The sequence below is a fragment of the Prinia subflava genome, chromosome 2, assembly GCF_021018805.1.
Source record: "Prinia subflava isolate CZ2003 ecotype Zambia chromosome 2, Cam_Psub_1.2, whole genome shotgun sequence".
In the NCBI taxonomy this organism is placed as follows: Eukaryota; Metazoa; Chordata; class Aves; order Passeriformes; family Cisticolidae; genus Prinia; species Prinia subflava.
In genome coordinates, this window is record NC_086248.1 from 79886283 (window position 1) to 79912692 (window position 26410).

General features: G+C 40.1%; 1 protein-coding gene across 4 annotated transcripts in view; it reads left to right on the forward strand.

Annotated features, from left to right (window-relative positions):
* BICRAL (BICRA like chromatin remodeling complex associated protein) overlaps positions 1-26410 on the forward strand; it is a 47217-nt gene that overhangs the window by 12345 nt on the left and 8462 nt on the right. For 3 of the 4 annotated variants that reach the window (XM_063390761.1, XM_063390760.1, XM_063390763.1), the window contains exons 2-6: positions 14707-14755; positions 17564-17612; positions 17695-17763; positions 21894-23597; positions 25388-25487. In XM_063390761.1, coding sequence (XP_063246831.1) covers positions 14712-14755; positions 17564-17612; positions 17695-17763; positions 21894-23597; positions 25388-25487 — 1966 coding nt within the window. In that variant the 5' untranslated portion in view covers positions 14707-14711. Of the gene's footprint in view, positions 1-6325; positions 6422-14706; positions 14756-17563; positions 17613-17694; positions 17764-21893; positions 23598-25387; positions 25488-26410 lie in introns of all 4 variants that reach the window. The other variant, XM_063390762.1, reaches the window with a different exon arrangement.

Consider the following 26410-nt stretch of genomic DNA (forward strand, 5'->3'; position numbering starts at 1 on the left):
AGAAGGTGTCTTTTCCAAATTACTTAATTTGGCAGCTACACCTTAATATATTTTTAAAGTTACGTTTTGGTGCTGTTTTTAGGAAGAGCACTGAAAATACTTTTTTTTTTTTTCCAAAACCACCTTTTGTTTGTCTTATTTCTGTACGATCTGCTCAAAGCTCGTGAGGCTTGAGTTTAATACCAACATCACATGTACCTGGGAAAAGCAAAGTGTGCTGCCAGACCAACTTATGCTATGCCCTCTAAGGAGTGTGGAGTGTTTGTGTAGATCTTGGGTTTATGCTTTTTGACACATCAGAGCAGGGCTTCCCTATTCCTGTTGTTCATTCCTGATGTAAGTGGGGGATTTTTTTTTAAATTCAGGAATAATCTTAAAGCTGTTTAATTTTTTTTGCCTGTTGAAGTTGAAGGGTTTTAAACAACATGTCTGTGAAATCACTTATTGCTTGGAATATACTAAAAGATTGTCTGGATATGAGCTGGCTTTTCAAAAGACTTCCCTAGGGACTTGTTAACGTTTTAGCTTTGAAAAAAACACCGGCTATAACACTTTATTGTTTACAAATATTCTGAGTTTGGAGTACAGTATTTGTTCATATATTTCAGAAATCTTACCTCATTACCTCACTGCTTCTTGAAATGATTATTTTTGTTAACAGGAATCTTGGGATTGAGGTAGTGAATTTTTTTTTTTAAGTAGTATACTTTAATATAATAAAATTTCTCTATTATGCTCTAATGTCTGGAAGATTGTGTGTGCTTTTTTATTAATTTGTGAAAATAGTGAAAAGGTGGCAGAAATGGGATAAAAATAACCGGTTTGTGTTCTTTCAGGGTCTAGTACTTGCCAAATGACTACATATAATCTACACACCGGCCTGCTTGCATTAAAGCACAGTGTATTCTCATCTCGAATTGAGATCTTTATTGGTTACTATCTAAATATTCCGGACCTGTTCTTTTTAGATGTGTTTTTGTCTGTCTGAGCTTAAAAGTCCTGGTGAGTAGCACTTTGCCTTGGGTATAGTTTGTTAACATTGCTGGAGGCGTGTGAGGTTCACCATGTTGATGCAGTAGCCTGGTCATTCTTCCAGAGATACACCTTGGCTTACCTTCTGCTGTGGTAGTCAGTTTAGGTGTGTGCTTGTTTTGTTCATACTTTTTGTTTGGTTCATGCTTTGAGGGCTTGCTTTGTATGTGCTAGCTGTATCCTCGAGTTAAAAATGCGCTCGCTAAATTTGTGGACTCAGTTGAGGTCAGTGCTAAAGAGATGGTTATACTGTAGCTAAGTATTTACATCACGTTATGGATGTGCAGCTTTCCTGCCCCAGCTCCTTCATGTGTCCTTTTCCAGTAAAGTTTACGTACTTAGTTTAATTGTACTGAGAGGAAATCCCCAAAGTTGTGCTACTATAAGCTGCATTTCCAGTCTCCTCCAAGGTCCCTTTCTGTACTCCTGAAGTTTTCCAGCTGAGGTAAGCTCATAGTCTAGAGCTGGAGAGCTTTGCAGTTATGGATGCCTGGGTGTGCTGCTCACTGTCTTTGCAGAGATTTGCTGGTGTGCTTCCACGTGGGTTCTAGAGAAGCTGTATCTGCATAACTGCAGTTGGGTTTCAATGGTCAATGATCGTGCCTCTTCATGCTGCATTAGCCTTGTGGTACATCTAATGGCTGGTGCTTTTTAGGGTAGATGTAGCAGAGAGCGTGAAAGTGTGTCATTCCTGTCTAAGTAGTGGCTACAGAGCAGGCATAAGAGCCTCTTTGATAATGTAGTCACTGTTCAGAGAGCTGGCAGAATTCCTTACAGTGGTTCTACTGGAACAAGCTGCATCTGTGCTTGAAAGATTTTTTATTGTCATATACCCAGTCCAGCACAGACATGGGGATTGCCTACAAAAACAAGTGTGTTTTTCTTTTTTATGGCAGAGGAAAGCAGTGACAATAATAAACTGTTCTAACATGCATTGTGACCTGCCACTGTTTCAGTTTGAAAGTCAAGAGTGAGCAGTTTTGGGAACGCCCTTGTCACACAAACATGAATGTACAAGCACCAACCTGAACTGAGGTTTTTTCCAGGTCATCACGTACTTAAATTAATGTGCGTATGTTTATTTTTCAAATGTTAATTTGTTCCTGCTTTCATTGTTGAAAGAAACCCCCACCTACTCCGTTGGTATTCTTTTTGCTTTATTTGAGAATTGTTGAGGTTTTAGACAAAACAAAAATTACCATCATTAACTAGCAAAGAGAGATTATAATGTATTTTTTACTCCTTTCTTTTCTTGCACTATGTTCTAGAGTTAAGGGAATCCTTACCAAAAAAAAAAAATAGAAAGTAGGCAAAATCACTGTAAAAATGTAACACAGTAACCTTTATCTCATTGACGTTATTGAGAATGGATGGTGAAGTGAAGAGAGGGAAGGTCTGGGGAGAAGGATTTAACTTCATTGCAAGACACTGATGGATTATTTTTGTGAAGTCTGATCTTATGCCTTGTCTCAGGTGGAATTTGCAGTAGTTTTACTGTGAACTTGATACAAGCATGGAATTTCAAGATCTGGTGTTGGAGCTTGAATTTATTGAGATGAGTCAACTGCAGAAGTTATCTTGGCCCCACTGATATACAGGTGGCAAAATTGCCATTGGCATTCAGCAAGGCATTGGCTTCAAGAAGGGACAGCACTGAGGATTTTCAGCTTGGATTTGGGGGTGTTGATATGGACTGCGCTGCTGAAGTAATTACACGTCTGTCAATTCATCCTATGCAATTTTCAGTAGATTTCCCAAACTTAATAACTGAAAGGAGTATAAATGGCTTTTCAGCTAATTATTGGCAGTTGTTAGCAGCTGCTAACTCATATGAACCATGCTTGGGGCGAGGTTTGGTATTTAAACTAGTATGGACTAGAGTGACAATTAAAAAGGGCATTGGTTTATTGGTATTCATTGGGCGTTGATTTATAAATCAACTGAGAAATGATCAGTTCATAAAGAAGTTCTGGGGCAGCAGACTATTTTTTTCATAATCTTTGAAAAATGTGTGCACAGAATGAGAATTATGATACTCGAGTATTCTTGAGTAGAAACAAGGTAAAAACATCTGAGGGACTAACTCAACATTGTTGAAGTATTGTTTTGCACAAGAAACATATGCTAACAGTCTGCACTATAGCATACAGTAGTTTGTAGAATGTTTAACAGCATCTAATATCTTCTGGGCAGGTGAATGTTTCCTTCCTGCGGAACTGCTAAGATCACGCCTCCTTTTGCTTCTTTTGAGTTGAAACTGGGATCTTTCAGAAGCTTTATGACTATTAAAACTCCTGAGGAATTTTGTATGGGGTGGAGAAGCTTGGAAGGCTGTTGTGGTTGAGGGGGAGGTGAATTTTCCCGGAAGTTGTGGGCAAACCAATCAGTGGTCAGGTTTTATGCTGGCACTTGGAGTAGCCACTGGGAGGTTTGGACACGCCTCTGAGAACACAAGGAGTTAAAGCAAGGACTCCCAGAGGGTCTGTCCCTTTTGGGTTCCGGGTTTCAGCAGAGAAACGTCTTCGCCTCCTCCCCTGCTCAGCTTTAGGCTGAGTGAGGGAGGGGAACCATGCTGCCGGGCTGAGGGGAACCATGCGGCTGGGCTGAGGTAAGCCGGAGCCCCGGGGGCGGAAAGAGAGTGAACAAGACTGGAGCTGAGCTGGCCCCATCCAGGATGGAGGGGTGGAAAACTGTGGAGGTGCCTTCTGTCCCCCGCCCCTCCGGGAGAAGGTGCCCAGCTGCTGTGGGAGTTGCCGAGCCTGGGAGTGCCTGAGCCTGCAGCCCTGCCTGGAGCCAGGAACTGTTAACTCTTTCTGAGGCAGAAGGAAACTTTTCCCAGACATTGATTCTCATGGCTAGTGGTTTCAGAAGAGAAAGAGAAACGGCCTGGGACCGAGATGATAAAGGAAGATGAAAAGATGGGCAGAGATTGAAGAGGAGTGGCTTTTGAGCTGGACTTTTCTTGCATAATGTTAGCCATAGACTGAACTTGAGTCTCTTTTGAACATAAACTGCATTTGGGTGGATGCAGCTGCCTCTACTTTTGCTACGGTGACTGGCACCCAGAGAAGAGAGGGGGAGGGTGTGGTGGCGCCCTCTGCCCTCAGGGAAGATCTGTTCTTGGAACCCTTGGCCCCAGGGGAAAGATGGGGAGAGCTCGGCACGCAAGCATCCTTAAAAGAGCCCTCTATGCAGCTTTGGCCCATGGACAGCGGTGAGAGCACTGGACATGGAGAAGAGAGTGTCACCCTGGCAGACTTCTCCGGGTGGTGCCACGAGTGACATGGAAACGCATAAGGGGTGGACCTGTGTTTTCTGAGGAGCAGTCTGTGGTGCAAGAGAGACTCCTCTCTCCCTTGCTGAGTTGAAGATTAGTTTTTTTTGAGTGGTGATTGTTTGATTTAAAACCCAAGGTTTTGGTCTATGGAGGGTAACGTGTAGGGGGTGGAAATTGGGGGAGGAGAAGAAATGTTCTGGGAAGTTTTCATTTCTGTTTTTGTGTGTGTTTAGAGTTTTCCTTTCTATTTCTGTTCTTATGTAATGTAATAAAGTTTTGTTCTCTGTTTTCAAGTTTTGGGCCTGCTCTGCTCTGTTCTTGATCACATCTCACAGTAGCTCATTAGGAAAAACATACACTCATGGGTGCATTAACATCTGGCCAGTGCTAACCCATGATAAAGGCAGAGCCCAAAACAGGCGATAGAATAATGATGAGGATAGTCACTGCTGGGAGAAAGGTGTGAGCCCAGCCTTTAGCCTGGGGAATCCCATGGAATAGAGAAGCATCCTGACCTTCAGGCTGAGGTTACTCTGGATTTTCTCTGTGCGGTTTAAAAAAATTTGTTTCCTGATAAAACCTTGTCAAGATTTTGGTATTGCCAAGAGCAGCTCTAGGTGCAGTAGGAAAAAGGTTGTATTGAATAAATTAGAAGTTCTGTGCTGAACATTTGTTTCTGAGGGAAATCAGACTGAGATTGAGTGTAGAAAGCCACACTGAGCGTTCATGTGTACTCGACTGTAGCTGGTTTAGCCTTTACTACCCATGCATACTGTTAGTTGAACTGCACGTTTCCTTTTTTTCTTGACATACTAAAAGATCACTGTAGTTTTTGTAACTTTGATAAGTTACCGCATTTGGTAAACTCAAATCAGTATTTTTTTCTAATGATGTACTAAAGGGAAATGTAGGAGTTGGATAAACACCCTATGTAGGTTTTTGTGTTTTGGTGTGTGGTTTTTATTTGCCCTTCTGTGTGTGGAGGTAGTATTTCACAATTGTGTAAGGATCCTACCTGTCCTCTTTGGTGTTCATCTGCCAGATCTTAAAACCCATGAAGAGTCATAATGTTGTGCCTAGCAATTCCTGAGAGGAAGCACTTTCTTCTTGTTGCTATTTTTCTGATTCCTGAATAGTTTCTATTTTTTAGAGTAGTTTTTCTTAGAAAGGTTTTTCATCATTCTTTCAAAAATTACCATTTTTTTCTCATACTCTCTTGCATACAGATGTCTTGGAAATACTGGTGATTAAATTCAGTTCCACAGCTATTTGCAAAGCTTTGTAAGTTCATCTTAAAAGTATATTCAGATTTAGATTCTTGGAATGAAAACTTATTTTTGTATATGTAGAAAGTTAATGCTTGCATAATGCACTGTGTTACTAGATTAGAATCTCAGATTTCTTACTTTCAACTCTTCTTTAGAGCACAGTTCCTGGTAGATTTTTCAACAGTGTAGTAGTTGCTTTTTTTGATTACTCTGGCAAAGAAAATACTCATAAGGAGTAATTTTGTATTGTAGAATAGAAGTACAGCCTAGCTGGTTTATAAGTGAGTAGTTAAGTCTTTGTGTTTTACAAAGTGCGTTTTAAAATTAATTGTGTTTCCTTACTCCTGTTGTCCCGAAATTACAGTTTTTGGGATAATTAGGGCTTTGGAGTGAGGTTTTAGTTTGCAATGATTTTTTCAATATTTACCTCTTTTCCCTTCAGTATTGTGTCATTATTCTGCAGCATATGATTTTTTTTACAGTAATGAGAGGGGGAAGTAGAAATACCTCTTAATATCACTTTTGTATTCCATCCATGTAAAAATGAATTTCTTTAAAACAGAGGGCTTGACACGGTGAGCAGCTCTTAAGTTGATTATAAGATACAGTCTTGGTTACTTACAAGAATTTGAAATTCACTTTGCAAGGTACTAGATTGTTCAAAAGTAGTATTGATTTGAAATTTAAGAATAAACTATATTGGAATAAAAGTTTGAGTTTATACTTCTTTCTTAAAATTGTGTTGCAGAGAATGCAAGTGAGGTCTGGTTGTTCCTGTGTAGGAGCTTCCTTCACTGAATCCGAGGCTGCCTGTTGGATAGGAACCTGAGAGAGAGCTGACAGGGTAAGGCAGGCAGTGGTTACAGTACCTTAGCAACCTGAAGTGCACACTGCTGAGATGGTAACGTTACCCAGCTGATGATAAAACAGATTGGGTTTTTTCCCCCTTAGTGCAGAAGCACACTGAGCAAGATATTAGCACTGTGGAAATTAATGAGCGTTGTGGAAATTTGTGTGAGGGAATGGCTTCAATTCTGGGCATTCAACCTCTGAAGTCAGTGTGGAGTCACTTAATGCTGCTGCAATCCTTTTATGTAATTTAGCAAAGGATGGATTGGCTTAATAGAGTTATCTTTACACATCTGTGGTCAGAAGGTTGTGAGGGATGAAAACGCCACCAATTTGGCGTAGCAAACTCAGTCACAGCAGTACCATCTCTGCAGTGACTGTTAGAGTAACTGATGCATTCTGGTTTTGCTGTTGTGGTGATTGTTGTTCCAGTGCTAATGCCTTTCTTCAGACACTCCATAGTGAAGTTACTCTTACCATTGGGATTGTAGATTAAAATTCTGAATGGAGAATGATAGAGCAGCAGAACAATTCAGAAGATTTGATAGAACAGGTTCATTATAAAGCATGAGAGAGATCTTGTCAGAATTCCTGCTGACAGGATGTGTACAAAGGCATCATACTGAGGTTGTGAGGATTAGTGGGTGTATGTCATAACTCCAACAGTAATTGCTGCAGGTGCCATGTATGTTCCTGTGTGCAAATTTGATTATCTCCCATTATAAAGGTTTAGCTACAGCAGTCATTACCTTGCTCTAAAGCATCGATTTCCAAAGGTCAGTGTTCACTCTCAGGAGTCATGCTGCCAGTCAGGGATTGATCCCATGTATTTGCACAGAACTTTGAAGTCTAGATTTTTCCAACAATTTTGCAGATAAATTCAGTTAAGTGTGACTTACCAAGTTTTGATGTTGATTATATCCCACCTTTTGGAAATTACTGTTCTAAATATTGGTCTTCTAAGCTATCCATTAGCTTGTGCTTTTTACAGAAAGTGAAAATAGTGGTTTATTGCTTTGTATCTGAAACAATCTATTAAGGCAGTATGAAATCATAAGTGACTTTGAGAAAGGAGAATAATTCTATTGTTATATTCTTTTGAATATAACTAAAATAAATTTAAAATCATGTGTTTACAGCTTTTAGAATACAGATAGTATATGAAGCGTGTGTGAATAGTTGGATTGCTTTTGGGCAAATCTGGTTTTAATGACACTGCAGGTTGTAGGTCCTGCATGTGTTGCATGATACTGTGGATTTTGTAGCATGTTGGTTAAAAATTTAAGCTGGTAAGGACCTCTGGGGGTTACCTGACCCTGCTCCCTGCTGTAAGCAGAACAAGCTTCACAGTTAGAAGAGGTTGGTCAGGGCCGTGTGAGTTCTGAAAATTTCCAGAGCGTGATTCCACTCTCTTGCTTGAACATTCTTGTTTGTGAACTTTGTGCTTGCATCCACTCGGGGTTTTCTGTGTTGTGTGTTTTGGCTCTTGCTTCATGTCTTGCTGTGTGTTGTTGAGAAAAGACCTGCTTGGCTCATCCTTAGCAGGCTGCAGGTAGCACCTGGGTTTGCCTTCTGTTGCCCAGGCTGAGGAAAGGCAGTTCCTTCACGTGACCACAGGATTTTACTTGCACTCTGTGGGACTCCTTCACGTTTTGTATTTCTTTTAAGAGCTGTGTCTATGTGTAAAAGCCAAACAGATTTCAGCTGGGAGCTCACGAGTGCAGGCAGAAAGGGAATAATGGTCACTCCACGGACTGCTGCCTGCACTGTGCTGGTATGAGGGTGGTGGTTGTATTCACATGTGTGCTTCAGCCCCGTGCAGGCTTTAAGGTGACTGAATTGCTGCTGCCTCCCCCTGTGTTTAACTCCTCATCTACCTCCTTTCCTCTCTTGTGCTGGCATTAGCACTGCTGTAGCCCTGTGGCAAGCCAGAGCAAATCAAGCAGCTCATCCTGAGTTGGAGCAGATCAATGTGTTTTATCAGATCAGTTTTTTGTTCCAGATGACTTTTCAAAGCCTTGAGCTGACCAGGGGAAAGTGGATGAGAGGAGGGCAGGACTGCTCTATTCATCTTCTATTGCCCTTTGCTCTGTAGTAGGTCAGAGTGTTAAAATGAAGGCAGAGGCTTTCAGGCCAAGTAATAAGAGTCTCCCAGAGGATTGAATTGCATAGCTGGGATTTCCTTGTCAGCTTTATTGCTTTCAACTTCTCTTATATTCTGTTTGGGAGCACATGATAAAGGACACTTTGGTTATTTCCCAGAAGGGATAGGCAGGGCTTCTTGCACTGGTACATGTGATCCAAGTTGAAATACCTGCTATATTCACCAGTGTGGTAGCAGTGATATGAAATAGAATGGTAGGAGCTTTGCTAATAAGCTACAGGGAATAAAGATCTGTGCTGAGTTGTGACTAATTAGTGAGGGTTGCCCTTTGTAAATTATTTGGATGTACCAGCAGGGCAAAATTTGGCCTACTTATAAGCAGATTTTTTTGTGGCTTTTTTTTTTTTTTTTAAACACTGAAGACAGTGTTGATAATTAGCTATTTGCTGTGCTACATTGTAACAGTGCTCCAGCAGGTTGTGTGACTCTTCCCGAAGTGTATTTTCCCCAGCTCTCTCTTGGCAGGGCCCTGGATGCATTGACGGGCTTCAATGGCCCAGCCAGGCCTCATTTAGAGCCTCCACTGGCTGAAGTCTCCAAAAACTGATCCAAATATAGCAGTGAGTCAATGTTTAAGGGTCTAGGCCAGTGGTCTCCAAATGCTTTGATTGCACACCCCTACTGATAAGATTTTTGAGCATGCACCCCTAATACATGTATATTAATTTGCAGATACAAGTATTTGTGTATATGTTAAAATTTCATATACTAGTGAAGTTTTAATATTTCCTTCTTGCACCACACTGGATTTTCTTGCACACACCCCAATTTGAAGACTGCTGGTCTAGCCTTCTTGACTCTTTAACGCCACTCATTGTGGCAGGTTTTATTTTCAAACTCTCATGGCTTAATGTGATCTATATAATTTCATATATCATTCATTGCTTTGGCCCACGGTATGTTAACAAACAGTGAGGAGGACTGAACACTAGAAAGGAAAGTGACAAACTTTCCTATCATTTATGCCATAGAAAAGGCTTTAGGAAAATTCCTCAGGGTGTGCTTGCTTTTGTTAACACACTTCTAAATGATCATCTGTGTGAAGGTCACATGCTGCTCAAATTCTCTTTTCGAAGTAGACTGAATGACTACTTTTGGGTGAATTTGCTTTTGGGTGTGCAGGTACTCTGTCTGATTGTTTGCTGCTGCCTCTGTTGCTCTCCTGAAATTACCAAGGCACTAATCCTTGGTAATCCTTGTTGAAAATAGGCATTAGTTGAAAAGATTTAAACCTGCAGTGTCCTGGTTTTGGCTGGGATAGAGTTCATTTTCTTCCAAGTGGCTGGAACAGTGGTGTGTTTTGGCTGTAGGATGACAATAACACACTGATGTTTAAGTTGTTGCAAAGCGGTGCTTGCACCGAGCCAAGGCCTTTTCAGCTTCTGATACTGCCCTGCCAGTATGGGGGCTGATTTGTATTTGCAAGTAGTAATAAATACTGGGACCAGGACTAGAGGTACCCTGGGTGAATCTGGGTGAAGGAAGGGGACGACCAGGTTTATGGGACTGTGGATTTGGCACATGAAAGCCACAGGGCATACAGTACTCGTTTCCACAGAAACCTCATAGACGCCTAGGCCAAAAAATTGGATATATCCTCTTCCTTATCATGCATCAGCCTCTGGGAAAATCTATCAATACAGTGGACTGTTAAAGGCCACTCTGAGAGCAAGGGATACCGGGACATTCAGACATTGGGATATCCATTTAGCAAAAGCCATCTGGTTAGTTAACACTAGGGGATCTGCTAAATGGGCTGGCCCTGCCCAATCAAAACTTTCATATACTGTAGAAGGGGATAAAGTTCTTATAATGCACACAGAAAATTACAGATTGTGGAAGGCAATCCGGGTTGTTCCTGTCTCGGACAAAGGCAGACCCTCCATGGGATTGCTCAAGGACCTGGGTGCACTTAAGGGATATTGCAGAAGGATGAGGAAGTCTGATATGTACTCAAGGGGATTTGAGTTTGGTTAGAATAACGATTGAGGATGTTAATTGCTGTATAATGCTGTATTTCATCACTAGTCTGGTTGCTTTATGCCATGTCAATGGTATTGCAGTAAGAGTTGCTCAGATGAATGAAGAATGAGTGCTGATGAAACTGAGCAAAGTGCAGCGACGATGGAAACAGACTTCAGCATGTAATAATACCAACAGCACTTACCATCTCTTTCGCTTTGAAGGACTGATATGACAGGTGGAGCCCAAAGACTAAGTAAACTCAGTGGACATCTCAGAGGGATGGCCCATAGATTACGGGCCTGTATGTCTGCATATATGTCAAAAGACAGGAAAGGTGGTTGTGATAATGTGGGATGCATTGGAAAGTCTGGGACCTGGCCATGATGAGGTTGGTGTAGAATAAGGGGTGGATATTGTCCTGGTTTTGACTGGAGTAGAGTTAATTTTCTTTCTAGTAGCCGTGTTTTGGATTTAGGATGAGAATAACGTTGATAACACACTGATGTTCTAGTTGAGCGCTGGGCGCTGTTTGCACCAAGTCAAGGACTTGGCAGCTTCTCACAGCGCCACCGATGAGGAAACTGGAGGTGTGAAAGAAGCTGGGAGGGGCAACAGCCAGCAGATCAGACCCCAGCTGACCAAAGGGGTGTCCCATGCCATATGGCATCATGTGGAACAACAAAACTTCATTATCTGTGGTAAACTCGTAGGCGTTTACAGTATGTTGGGTAGATTTTTCTTGTATCATGTTCAGCTAGTAAAGCGTAGTGTATATTCAGTAATAGGTGTGGTAGTGAAGATTGTGTATTATCGTTAGGATTTTCTCACACCAGTATTTTCATGCATTTTATTTTCCTTCTGATAATTCTGTGCAAGTTTTGAAGAATTCAGTGAACTTTACAAATTCATCTCAATTTCTGTCAGTTGTTTCAATACCTCCAGGGTATTAATTGAAGATAGTTCTATGGGGTCACTTCAGCTAACAGTGAACCCTTATTATAGTAAAATCATGGAGAATTTTTGGTTACATAAAGCAAAGACATGATGTTTAGATAATGGTGTCAGTTTTGCCATAGTCACATGGGCTGGGATATTCAAAAGTAGGTTTGCAGTGTGAAAACAAGGATAATTTTGACTTTCTATAAATTTTTGCTTTTGGTTAGCTAGGAGACTTTGGGACCTTGTTTTTGAGACATGGGTATACTTTCAGCAGTTAGAGGAAATAGCTTTCTGGAAGTAGTACTATCAGTACTGTTAAAGCAGAATGCTGATTGCTTATTAATTTGTTCTTAGTAATACATATTTACATTTAAATTTCATGACATCATACTATGTCATGCCATTGCTTAGCATTGAATTGCAATATCAGTGCTCAAGCTGGTGGCTCTATGCAAGAGTAAGCAGCTGGAGCACTGAATCGTGGGAGAAATTGCTTTTGTTAAGATGCATAATCACCTCATGAATGCTGATTTTTGTCAACATCGAGGTAGTTCTCTGTAGCAGTGCTTTGTTTCTGTCCTCCCTGAGAGGTCATACTGAATGATTCTCACACTGACCCTCCATTTCTGCTTCACCCTCACTGTAAACTAAAGCACAGAGACAGAAAAAATCCGAGTAAGGCTCTGCAGTATAGAGGACACGGTACCCTCTGCTAGTCTACAGTGTAAGCTATTTTCAGAACCAGTGGCATATAGAAAAAATTCAGGAAAGAGGTTACAGAATCACAGGATGGCCAAGGTGGGAATGAATATCTGGAGGTGATATTCCCTGTCCTGCTCAGAGCAGGCTGCTCAGGGTCAGAGCAGGTGGGTCAAGGCTGTGGTCCAGCTGTGTCCTGGGTGTCTCCAAGGATGGAGACTCCATAACCTGGCTGAAAAACTTGTGCTGGTATTTGGCTACCCTCTGAGTTTTAAAAAAGGAAAGGGTTTTTTTTGTCTATATAGACTTTTGGTTTATTGTGTTTTAATTTGTGCCCCTTGCCTCTTTTTTATTCCCTGGGTACCACTGAGAAACGTTTGGCTCAGTATTCTTAAAACTCTGCCACCAGGTATTTTATACACAAGACGAAGATTCTCTCATGATTTTCTGTTCCTCACGCAGAACATTCCTGGTGCTCTCAGTCTCTTGTATAGCAGGTGTTTCAGTCCCTTCACTGTTTTAACCATTGTGGAGATCAGAATGAGGAATGATTCGTGTGGATCTCTGGTCAGGGAGAGTAAGTTTCTATTTGGCAAGAAATAAGAGAAAGAGCAGAATGAATTGAAGCCAAAACCATGTTAAAACATTTGAGTAATAAGTGCGAAGGCACATTTTTTAAGGAGAGTTGAGGAAAAAAACAAGCATGGAATGCAATGATCAACTTAATGTGAGTGGAAAATACTGTAAAGATGAGATTGGATAACTGTCGGAGTCTAGAACATCCCTCTGACCACCCTGGAGGGTTTGGAGACCGGACAGGGGGGTCTGGGATCAAGACAGGGGGGTCAGTTAGACCCGCACAGATCCCAGGAGGACACTGACTCTGATTCCTGCCCATGGGAGTGAACACTCACATGCAGGAAGAATCACAAATCCTAAGAATTTGAAATAAGTAGTGGATGGTTTATTATAGAATATAAATATAGAAATTAGGATTCTTAGCATATGGGGATGAAGAGACAAGATGGAGGAATTGGGGAGTGGCCCCTGTGCTCCTTGTCCTTGCTCTCGTCCCCCATCTTGTGCTGAGTTGGGTTTTAGAGATTGGCTTAGAGTAGAACTGACATGTTAGTATAGGTAATAGGTATTGGTAAAATTTTGTAAATAAAAAATACGTCTCAGACAGTGGTTGGGTCAAGGGGACCGTACATAAGGTGCGGGGCTCTCTGATCCGCCCGGTCTGCCGCGTGTCCTGCTCTGTGGAGACACCTTGCAGAGCTGAGAAAGAACTAAGATAAGGTACCCTGCCAGGGAGCCCAGGCAGAGCTGAAAAAGGACTGAGATAATGAAGAATAAACAACCTTGGAAATGTGCACCGGCAGACTCAACGTGTTGTCTCTGCCTCTGGTGTGTAACACTTAGGGCAAAGAGAAGACTGAAAACCTTATTACCCCTGGGAACAGCAACCCAGGGGAAACCCTCAGGGAACAGCAACCCTGGGGAAAAACCTTATTACATTGGGGCCAGCAACCTGAAGGAGAATCTCAGGGAAACAATAACCTTGAGAAATGGCGCCCGAACAGGGACTTGAACCCTGGACCCTCAGAGATAACTTAAAGGAGGCCACGGTACCAAGAGGTTTTGGAAATGCTAACATCAGTTGATAATTGAAGCAATGGATTAGATGGGGTGGTCCTGACAGTTACTGACAAGAACAGGGGGATGACATTCTGAGATGAGTAGGAGAGCCCAGAATACGCAAACAGAAGCTTTGAAGGAACAGCAGTTGCAGGGGGGGTGAGTGTGAGAGATTTTGGTGCAGCAGTACCTGATGGAGTAGGCAGCGCGTGAGCAGTTGGTGGGTGTGACACTGTGAGGCTGAAAATGCTCTGCATTGGATACCTGCCCTCAGGTTCGGCAGTGCACATAAGTTCTCTCCCTACCCATTGTTAAAAGGACTGTCAGAACTCTGGACTGTTAAACACAGGTTTAAGTACACTCCTGAATATTGCTTAGGAGAAACTAGAAGTGGCCACATTGTCACTTAGCTATTGCTAAGAAAGGTCTTTTAGAAAACAATGTTTCTTTTAATACTTTGTCATGTCTTGACTGTAGTTTTGGTTCCAGACTCTAGCAGCATCCTCATGACACTGACCTAAGTTTATTTGCCTTTTTGGCTGCTCAGTATTGCGGCCACTAATTTGTAACAGTCTTTGTAGGCTCTACAGTGTTTGGTCATTCCCTCACTGGGATTAGCTGGGAATAAATTCCTATAGAAGCATTTTAATTGGAGTTTTAGATTGCATTAAGTGTTGATATTTTTACTGCTTTAAGTCATAAAAGTTCTGTTTAATCAGTTTGGTTAATCATTTGTCATTGTCTGATTTACAATTCTGAAAAATCCCTGGATGATAAAACATTGCATGGGATTTTGTAAAGCTTTGCATGTGACTGAATTTGATTTTGAGATACATATCAAATATACGTAAATATCCTGTCCTTCTTTATTCTAGTTGTCATGGATGATGATGATGATGAATCCTGTCTCCTTGATCTTATTGGGTAAGTTTTCCGTAAAAATTATTGCAGAAAAGTTGGGAATAATAATTTTGCAAAATCATCTTCTAGAAGGTGATTCTGTCTCAGTATTGTCTAAAGATGTGGTAACTTGCAATGAAATGAGCAGACATGCATCATGTCTTCCATGTGGAGATATGTGGATTGCAAAGCCTTCAATCCCTGTGGATGCTAGCTGACAGTCCACCTGCTGGCATTCTCCTCAGGAGAGGCTAAGGAATGTGTATTCATGGGGCATGGATTCTATTCTCAGGTAGTGGTAATACCAGATCAGTGTTGATACATGTTACTGGGGATGTTACTGCAAACTTCCCTGCAAGTAGCTTTTTTAAAATCAAAACCCCAAAGATCTCTTTTTTGAGTACTGGAACTAGATAATTTATTAATACTATGCTTGTATTTTAAGGGAAAAGTACATTTATTTCTTGATTATAAATACTTAAAGATTTAATATCTACTAATAATACAAAATTGGATCTGAATGTTAGAAATAAAGAATAACTGTACTGTTGTATATTCACAACAAGCAAAACTTTACCAACATTTTGGTCAAAGATACTTGATTTTAATAAAATTGGGGATTTTGAATGGTCATGTGGGTTGTTGGGGTTTTTTTTGTCCCCCCCCCTTATTTCCATAACAGATTTATGTGGAGTTTTATAATTCTGTATGGCAATCTCCAAAAATAATTAGGATAGCTGGAACATGAGCAAGTTTTGTGTGGATTGTGTATGTGACAAGTTGCCTTCATTTGGCTACGATTCATGTCAGTATTCAAGAACAGATAATACGCTATAAATGCATTTAGAACAGAAGAAGAGAATCGAGCTTTTCATGCCCAGGACTTTGTTCAAACTGCTAAAAATTAGTCTGACATCAGTCTCATAGCAACTGCTAAAAGATCATTCCCAATTCATACAGCAATTTTTATTGCCTTAAGTCTAGGAAATAAATAGGCTTTTTACCTTTCTTACACACCTGAAAACTTCCATGAAAGCAGTGAGAGCTTTAACTTCAGAAAGCTCAAAACACCCCCCAGGGGCTGCGGTAGTTTGAGGGTTGTTCTGGATGCTGCAGCAAAAGCAGCGCCAGTAGAGGCTCAGTTACGTTCTGTGGAGTAACTGGTGTGTGAGGTTACTGATTGTGGCCATATGAAAACACTTCCTGCTTGGAACATAAAGATGATCATGGGACTATTAAGTGCTCTGTCATGAGCATAAATCATGAAGATCCTGCTTACAAGATCGCAGGTGGTCCAGAAAATGAAGTGCTCTCTATACGGATGAGTGTTTGTGTGAAAAATTAGTGCTCTTGCTGCTGCTGGCAGCAATTATTGCCTTAAGTAGCTAGAAGAATGGAAAACAGGGGTTTTTTTCCATCTGATCTATGATTTGGTAAGTGCCATTTAAAATTCCTTCCTTACTAAAGACAATATTTAAGGTGATGAAGTGTTCTTAATTTTTAATTGCATTTTGCACGGTTGAAAGACAGTGAGGGTAATTAGTATTAAATGGCCTGGTTATTTTACTAATAAAATTCATAATCATAATAGAACCCTATATGAGATAATGAGTTCTGTGCTCCTTAATTTTGAAATTCAGTGAAATCTACTGTGAAAGTGACATTTTTATTCTAAAATACACGTAACTTGGATATTGTAAGCGTAATAGTACCATAAAGTCCCTGCCAAGTGCTGTCTAACATGTCTTTTGTAGATTCATGAAGACAGTTTTTTTTTTAAAGAAAAAGAAGAGGAAAAGAGGTGTGTTTGTCCTTTTAGAAGAGTAGTTGTTAACCTGAAAGATCTTTGACTTTATGCCTCTTTATTTTCTAGGGCTATCAAGCAAGAAGGAGACATTTTTAATTACTGCTTTTTTACATTATAATTTCCTGTTTCTGAAAAATGTTTTAATATTGCTTGTTAATCAATAAACATGTTTTAAAATCAAAGAAATCCATGTCAGTTTACTTTTTATGCTAAAGGAAATGCTGTATAAATATTGTATTAGAATAATCCCATGTAACACAGCCTTTTATTCTGTTTACTTGGTCTATATGTACAGCTAAATTAATGTATTTTTATTTGTGTGAATTTCTGACACTCATTCTGTCAGACTACATTTTTAATAGGAGTTTTATTTAGTGCTAGTGCTAAGTTAATTAAATACACTGAAATTCATAATATTAAGTCAATTATTTCCATGGTTGGTTTCACTTGGAAAAGATGCCACTTTTTCTTCATGAGGAGACCGTTTCTCTGGCAATCATAAATTTTTATTAATTTGTCAAAGATGACAGCAGACCTATGAAAGAATCAGGTTTGTAAATACCCTATTTAATGCCAGCTAAACAAGGCATTACAGTTTAGCTGTAGAAGAGGTGGTACCTGTTTTAATTCTCACTTTATTTGGTGGTAGTGTATTCCTTAGGTTTTGTACTGTGTGCTGTCATAAAACATCGTGTTTTTCAAGAGAATAAGATCCTCATAAAGGGAAATACAGTAGAGTGCAACTAAAGTTTTGTGATCAACATAGTTTATTTGCTTGAAATGCATTGTTACAATGGCAGCAGATATGATCAGCACAACTTCCAGATATGGAAGTTGTGCTGATACACAAACACAGATCCTCGGATGACATAAACTTTCATCTTTGCATTGAATTCAATGAGAGATGTGTTTTTACTAGAAACCTGATTTATATGAATACAGTGTGTGACTTAGTTAAACTAGCCTCATTAGTAAAAAGGACTTCCAAAAAGTGCTAACTTATGTATTTCTCTTCCCCCCTTCAGGGACCCACAAGCGCTGAATTATTTTCTACATGGACCTAGTAGTAAATCTGTAAGTAGTATTGCTGTGTGTTAGACATAGAAAAGCGTCATTGAGTATATGAGTTCTAAACATGACTTTTGTCTTTTACCAGAGCAATGAAGACTTGACTAATGCAGAATATTCTGTAGCCAACTCAAATTCAATTTTCGCCAACTCCAATGTAAGTGGTCAGGGGATAAATTACATTAGTATTGAGATTGCATGCTTCTTTACAGCTTTACTTGGCTTTTATAAAACTGAATGAAGCAGATGTGGGCTTCAGCTTTTTCATGTGAAAATTCTGAGTGCTAACATAGAACCTATCTTGTGCTTTTAGTATTTTGAGAATTTCAGTGGGGAATTAATTGAAAAATACTGCACTGTAGGGAGGTGTTTTGTAAATATGTAAAGCAGCTTGCTGAGCAGTGAAAATGCTCTCTGGTGTAAAAGCTCTTGCCAGTAAACAGCACTCGTGGCTTTAGTGATTGTAGGAGTAGTAGTGCTCAAAGATAGACCTTGAAAGTTAGTCATTCATATGCTTCCTGTGTATGTTAGGGTGCCTTTTTGTTTCTTACTGTATGTAGATTCTGAGCTGGCAGTTTTTTTAAATTAACGAGTGGGGGTTTTTTCTCTTTTTGTATTTTTTTCTTTAGACTCAGGAGGTAATTTGGGATGTGTCCTTCGTGTAATTTCAGTGTTAGGGAAGTTGCTTTCATTAGATGTTGCAAAAAGTCTTCTGTGTTCCTTCTTGGCAGGAGTGTACTGCAGCCCTGGACCACGTTTCACACAATGAGGTTGTAGAATCCCAATCCTTGGTCATAAATTCAAGGCTGATCTTCTCTAGTGTGGGTGGTAGTCGTGCTTCGAGTAGAACATTGGGCTGGATGTCTTACGAGATCCCTTCAGACCCATATTTCTTTGGTTTCATTGGTGTGTTTTAAAAAACAACTGAATTTTTAATCCCACAATTAAGTTATTTGAATATATAGAGTAGGATTTTCTTGGTAATTCCTCCTTCTATTGTACTGTTACCTTGACTCTTGTCTGTTTGTCCCATGTTCATAACAGATACATGGATACACTTGTAGGTGTGTAAGGACCTTAAATAATTGGCATGAAGAAATTCTGAAAACTATTAATCTGTGTGTGAAGAACTAGTGACTTAGCTGTAGGCACAGTAGTGTAATGGGAAGTGTTAGTCCTGTCCTTCCCCTTTCAGGATTGTTATTAAATGTTGTAGAAGAAACAGACAAGCTGGTTGAGGTAGTGGTGAAGGAGTGGGGTACCAAGAGTAACAGTACCCAGTTTTCAGCTGATGGGGAGCAGTGGTTTCAACTTGGTACCAGGCTGGCCATTAGCATCCAGCAGCTTCCTGTGTGCAGCACTGGCAGAGGTGGGATTTGAGGACTTACCCTAAGAAAAACCGGGTTTGGGGAAAAAAGGATGACACATGACATCCATTTGTCATAGCCTAGACTTCCTAGTTGTTTCTGGTAGACATCCTTCTGATGAGTATGACTAGGTAGGCAAGAGTCAGGTGTTTCTGGTGTATTTTCAGAAAGCGAGTTTCTTTGAGTAATTTTGAGGGGCAGTGGGAGTTCTGGACAAGGTGAGTTTGTTGCTTTGGGAGTCGTAGTTGAAAGAAATAGATATGTGGTGAAAGCTAAGAGCTTTCTGGTGATTGTGAGTAGGTAATGTAGAAGGCAGGTGATCAGAGGAGCAGGGATTCCTAGTGTATGTTCCTTAGGATGACATACTACAGTTTAGTTCTCAGCATGCTCTGTCCTCATCCTTTTATATCTTCATAAGAAACACCAGTGCCATCTTCTCTTCCCTTCTCCCTCCTGTGCTGACATAAGTGAAGAATGACTTGATTACAAGTACAGATTCTTACAGTTCATTGGGAAGGAGCAAGTGTTAGAATAAACAGATGGTGTCAGAGTCCCTGCTTATAAAATGGGATAAGTGAAAAGTTACATGCTTCTGAGGCTTTTGTCATTGAAGTTTTTGCAGATACTGGAAGTTCTGTCTTTGTATATACTCAGAATTACTACTATGAAGTAGGATTGACTGTCTTGGCCTGTCTCATGCCTTTCAGTGGCAGAGTTTACAAATTCAGTGTCGAGGGTTCAGTGCCTCAGCTGGTAAGCATGCTCAACCAACACCTAACACAAGCAAGATGAAGTTCTGCTGGCTGAAGGAAAAGAAGGCGCTATCCATTCTTCCCCAGTCCCTTACACTGCCTCCCATGCCCCATCCCAACCTTCCCTGAGTTAATTGAGTCTGTACCACCTCTGCTGATTCCATGTTGGTTTCCTGTGGCAGTTGTCGTTGCCATTGCCCCGTTACCTGGCTTGTACTGGGTGCCTGCTCCCGTTCTCCTGTTACAGTATAATGGGACAGCACAAGAGAGCAGAATATTCCTGGAACCAGTGAGAATAAGACTCTTCTTGTTGGTCAGCAGATCCATGCAGCTGCAGAGGCTTTGATTTCTTTGTGAAATTAGCATAGTATTCTGCGTGACTCTTCTGAATCTGCACAGTAGTGATTCAGAAGTTAACTTGGGAGGTTCCAGTTTGTGCATATAAATTTGTTTTCTAATGTTAAATAGTCCTGGGAGCAGGGAATGAAACTTGGGATTCTCTGTTCCAGTGGGAGTGTTTTAAGCTGTTAATCTTGATTGCATGAAATATTATTTATTAGTGTTATTATTGGTAGTAGTAATGGTTGTATTGTTTGTACTAACTGGAATAGCATTAGTGGAACTGTTTAAGTTACAAGGTTGTAAAAGATGTCAGTTTGGTCATTTCCTTGGAGACAACTTACAGATGCAAAGGGAAATCTCCTCAAAACCTGACAGCTAAGAGTCCTAATTGTGGCCTAATTAGCAATTCCTTTTTATTCTGCCCAATGGTAGTTAGGTACTGTTGAGAACCTGATTTGTAGCTTTAGGCATTCCTGAGGTTCAGACACTGAGACATTTAAGCTGTTCCTCTATCAATACAAATGTTAAAAGCTTGCTGTAGTTTAATAGTTGTAACTTGAAAATATTGTATATACTCTTAAGAAAAATCTTTTAATAGTTTAAAACATGACTGAAGTTTCAGAAAATACACAGGTTTTTCAGGAACAGATTGGGGTAAAATTCTGAATAAATATGCTTGGGGAACTAAAGTTAGGGTGGGGACATCAGTGCATGTGATAATTATGGCTTGCAGCATCTTCACACTGTTTACATGAGGTGAGAACAGGCGTCTATGACCTTCAAGGAATGAAGACTCAGAATATGAATGTGACTGATAATTGCACACCCACAGTTCTCATTTATCCTGACCTAAAAAGAAACTGGTTGTTGCTTCTGAATAGCTGAGATGTGATCATGCAATTTAGAAAGGTGTATTTTGCCTAACTTAAAACTATCACGAGTATTACTATGCATTTGAATTTCTCATTCTATCTGCCGAAACCTGATGCTTGTGTTGTCTAGAGTTTATGGACAGAACTTTGATTTAGGAGAATCTTGACAGAAGGCCAGAGTAAATAGGTTTTGATTTTCCTTATCATGGTGTTAATGGATGTGGATTTGAAGGAATTTTTCCTTCATTAAAGGTGCCACTTAATATTTGTGGTAGTTCCAATGTTTACAGTTTTCAGTAGTCTTTTTACGAGCATGAACCACAGTCTGTAACACTTTTTTTCCTTACTCCATTGTTTCTAAAATATTTTTAAACAAGGAATGAGCATAATGCCTTAACTTTATGAAATGGTCACTAATTTATACATTAAGTGATGATAGAAATGCTGGTAGGGTTTTGGAGGTGAATCTCTATTCATAGAAGTCAGTGAAAGGAAAGCTTCTGCCTTTTCGCTGCTTTTGCTATTGCTACTGAAGCCTTTTTTTTACTGTTGCTACTGAAGCCTCACCCCAAACTGAATTAGAGTGGAGGTGTTTTCCCTCCTCATTTCTTTTATCTTTTTGTCAGTAGAGTGCTCAGCTGGAGGAAGGGAAAATGGCACTTAAAGAGCATTTCATGTCCTCTTGAAACAGTGCAGCTGCAGAGCTGAGTGCTGTGTATTGAGAGATTTGAGAAGGGAAGGGAGAGAAGCGACTCCAGCAGTGTGAGGGTGTGAGCAGGATATCCATGACCTGTTTGTGCTGGCTCACTGTGGGGGGTCAGCATCACCCTGCACATGCTACGGGAAGAGTATAATTCTGTGCAGAAAGTTTGCTTGCATGAAAAAATAACTAATGAGGAAACAAAGCAGATACTGGAATTCTGCAAGTGATTTATTTCTTGTTTTGCATTTCAGAACACTGATCCTAAGTCGTCTGTAAAAGGTGTAAGTGGTCAGCTTGGAGAGGGGCCTAGTGATGGACTGCAGCTGTCCAGTAGCCTTCAGTTTCTTGAAGATGAACTTGTGTCTTCTCCTTTACCTGATCTTACTGAGGATCAGCCTTTTGATATTCTTCAGAAGTCCTTGCAGGAGGCCAATATTACTGAACAGACTTTGGCGGAAGAGGCATATTTGGATGCCAGTGTAGGTTCTAGCCAACAGTTTGCACAAGCTCAGCTTCATCCTTCTTCATCAGCATCCTTTACTCAGGCTTCTAATGTTTCTAATTACTCAGGTCAGACGTTGCAACCTATAGGAGTTACTCAAGTGGTACAGCAACCTGTTGGAGCATCTTTTGCAAGCAATACAGTCGGTGTCCAACATGGCTTTATGCAACACGTCAGAATTAGTGTTCCCGGCCAGCATTTGTCTAATAGCAGCCAGATTAGTGGTTCTGGGCAGATACAGCTGATTGGTTCATTTAGTAATCAACCTTCCATGATGACCATCAACAACCTCGATGGATCTCAGATCATACTGAAAGGCAATGGTCAGCAAACGCCTGCGAACATGAGCAGCGGCCTCTTGGTTCATAGACAAACTCCAAATGGGAACTCGCTGTTCAGTAACTCAAATTCAAGTCCAGTAGCACAACCCGTAACTGTTCCATTTAACAGCACAAATTTTCAGACTTCCTTGCCTGTCCATAATATCATCATTCAAAGGGGTTTGGCACCAAACTCTAACAAAGTTCCTATCAATATCCAACCAAAGCCAATTCAGATGGGTCAGCAGACTGCTTACAATGTGAATAACTTGGGAATACAGCAACATCATGTACAGCAAGGTATTCCATTTGCTTCTGCAAACTCACCTCAGAGTTCAGTAGTTGGTCCTCATATGTCTGTTAATATTGTTAATCAACAACAAAATACAAGAAAATCAGTTACACCTCAGACAGTTAGCAATGCTGGAGGTAGTATTGTTATCCATTCTCCTATGGGACAGCCTCATGCACCTCAGAACCAGTTTCTCATACCTACAAGTTTGTCTGTTAATTCTAATTCAGTTCATCATGTCCAGGCCATAAATGGACAACTTCTTCAGACTCAGCCTTCCCAGCTGGTGCCTGGCCAAGTGTCTGCTGAGCATGTAATGCTCAACAGGAACTCTACAAACATGCTAAGAGCCAACCAGTCGTATTCAGGACAGATGCTGAATAATCAGAACACAGCTGTTCAGCTTGTTTCAGGCCAGACATTCACAGCTCCTGGAAACCAAGTTATAGTAAATCATGGAACTTCCCAAATTGTTGGTGGACAGGTGCCACTGCAGCAGGCGTCGCCAACGGTGTTGCATTTGTCACCCAGCCAAGCTAATGTTTCTCAAGGCAGATCGAGTTTTACCACCATGTCACCTGGGCAGTCCACAGTGTCAAATATGTCAGCTTCTAATCGATTTGCTGCTGCGAGTTCTTCTGCTTCAGTGCACCCCAGCTTGGGAGCGTCAGTTCAGTCTGTCGCATCGGGAGGGAACTTTGCAGGAGATCAGCTGGTCCAGAGCAGAGCTCAAGTTGCCGTCAGTGCATCGCATCGTCTTCCAGCATCCTCCTCCAAGTCTGTCAGCACCTTTAGTCACACGTCTGTGGGAGTAACACAACAACAGTTTGCCTTTGGTCAGGTATGAGAGCTGCTTGAGAATGTAGCTGAAGAAGGCTTCTAAGCTGTGCTGAGATCTGGTTAATACACAGAATGTTAATTTTGCCAGTTTGTGTTGTTACAAATACTGTGGAACTGCTGAAAATTACTGTAACCCAGGGTTATCATTTCACATTTCTCAATTTTATTAATTTGCATTCGTATTTTCTAAATCTGTCACTGAGTGAACAACTCTGTCACTTTGATTAATTCCAAAGATTTTGTTGATTTATAGTATTGTTTTCAGGAGTGCTTAGCATCAGTCTATTTCTGCTCCTGTTTAAAGGAATGGCCACTGTAAGTTTAAACAATTGCGAGTTCCCCTGTAAACCTTAGCATAGGCTAGATGCAAAGGCTCAGGTTCATTCTTGGCATTTAAAAGTCTTTTGGCCTCACTAAAACCTGTGCATTTTCAAGGTTTGACTTACTGAAAATAGAAATGAAAATGTTTCTTGGGCTTCCTTTTATTATTTATCATATTGGCGATTTTGTTATGTGTGTCTGGAGCAGTTAGAAGCTTTCAAATTTGATGCAAAGACAAGAAATGTTTCGTAGAACCCTTAAAAAGAAACACTTTTTAAAGTAGTTTGTAAAAACATAATGTTAAAAAACCACAAACTTCTAAGAAGTCAGGCTAGTAGTTAAAAAAATATCTGAATTCACTTTTAAGGTTTGATGTGGTCCATTTTGTCCAGCAGATACACTTGCAGTTTATATTCCACACAATTTTTCCTGTTTTCATAAGTTACAAACAGTCAAAAGTTTAAAAGAAAAAAAATTTGTAAAGTTCCAGAGTGAACTGCCAATTTTAACTCAGTGACTTTTCACACAATTAGCAACAAGCTCTTCAGTTTCTTTCCTTTTTTTAAACTTTTTTTTTCTTCATTTAAAAATATTGGTTACTCTCTGTAAATGCATTTGCACTAATTAGATTTTTTTTCTTTTGCTTCTCTTAATTAGATCTTTCTCTTTTTCCAAAGGCCTGAAGGATTTTTTTTAACCAAATTGAAAATCTGCAGTGAAATAATGTCTCAGAAAATAATGTGTATTTAAAAAATTAGTATGAACATGTTGTAGAAGCGCATTTGTAGTCTTTGCCAAGACTTCTGGTGCGGGTTGTAGCATTTTGTATGAGTAATTTGAGGCCTGTCTGACTTTGTCTTCATGTGTCTGCATCTTCCTGTTTGCAGGTTATGTGCTGGGTCAGTGAGTTTCAGCAGTTATAAAAACAGAGTATTTCTTATTGCTGTAAAAGATCATTTTGTTTTTGTGCTGGAATTTGAGAGCTGTAGACAGGAACGTAGAGAGAACAAATGCCACTGTTTGCCAGAATCTTTGTAGTTTGTTTGCATTTTAAACATTGTACTTTATACTAAACCAGGTATCATTTAGTTGCTAAGCAGCGGAGGGTTTGTTCCACTGTCGGTATTTGTGTTGGGAATGCAACTTTGTCATCTTGCAGCTGTGGAACTCTGAGAAGCTGAGTTTCCTGAGGGCCAGTTGTAGTGGGAAATCAGGGGTCTTGTAGAATGCAACTGGTATATATTTGTGCTGTTAGTATAATTTCTGTTCCTTTCTGATATACTTTATAAAATTCTTGAACTTGGAGGGATTGAGATATATGAAACTTCACTACTGATGAGTTTGAAGTTGAAAAAGTATACACAGAGGTGAATTTTAGGTGCCTTTTCCTTGTTTTTCTTAAAGCTTTCAGTAAATATTTCTCTGTGATTTTTTAAAAAATTTGTTTTCTGTTATATCCATGTGGCACAGAAAAAGGCTGTGAACCAGACATCACCGGTTTCTGCATCGAAGGCACAGGACAATTTGAGACAGCCTCAGCTAACAAATCTTCTGAGCAACACACTATCAGGTCAACTAAGGTCTTTTTAACATAATTTTCTTAATTTTCTCCAGCAACAGAGGTTCGCTCTTCTTCAGTGTGTCAGGCTTACATTGATGCCTCCTGCTCACAGGGTTATAAAGGTCGTTGGAGTTGTATTTTTAGAAGAATTCAAGCTATATTTTTTCAGTTTTGAATGTGTGCTTTGATTTTTCCCAATCATGGTATTTCATTTTTTATAGTGAAAAGTTTAATCTTCACAATTAGCAATTATTTCTCCCCTCTATAAAATCCAAAATTGTACCTTCTTTGATTTTGGGGTTTTTTCTGCTTAGGAAAATAGAAATCAGTAATTTTCAAAATACACACATCTGCCAAAATTCCATGAAACTTCTAGAATGTTGAATGTGGTGGCTCCTTCAGTTATAGAGAGAAGAGAAATCAGTATTACAAGGTTATGTGCAGGCTATCATCACTCACTTTGTTCTTGAATGTGTCACTTTGAGTTAGAATAGTTCACGCATTGTTCATGGCAAAATAGCAGCTTTTCAAGCAGCACTACTTGTGCTACTGAAAGAACAAGACCATTACATTCAAGGCAAACAGAAAAGTGCAGTAACCTTCTTGTTCTCTTTGTACATAAGTACCTTTTGAATAAGATCCTGTACTCTACCTTGCTTTTTTTTTTTCCTTGTGTACTGTTATGTATAAGCTGTCCAGGCAATCTGCCCAGTATGCAGGGTCCCTTTGGAGAAAAAAACCTAATAAATTCTTACTTGTTTTGGTTGTAACATAGCATGAGTGATAAGATGCTGTTTGGATCATGAAGCAAAGCAATTGGAGGAAGTCTGCCTATCTAAAAAAATCTAGGGGAAAAATATGCTTGCTGTCTAAGTACTTCCAGGAGCTCCAGAAAAATTTGGGTGATACACTTGAGGGAGGGTTAGTACTGA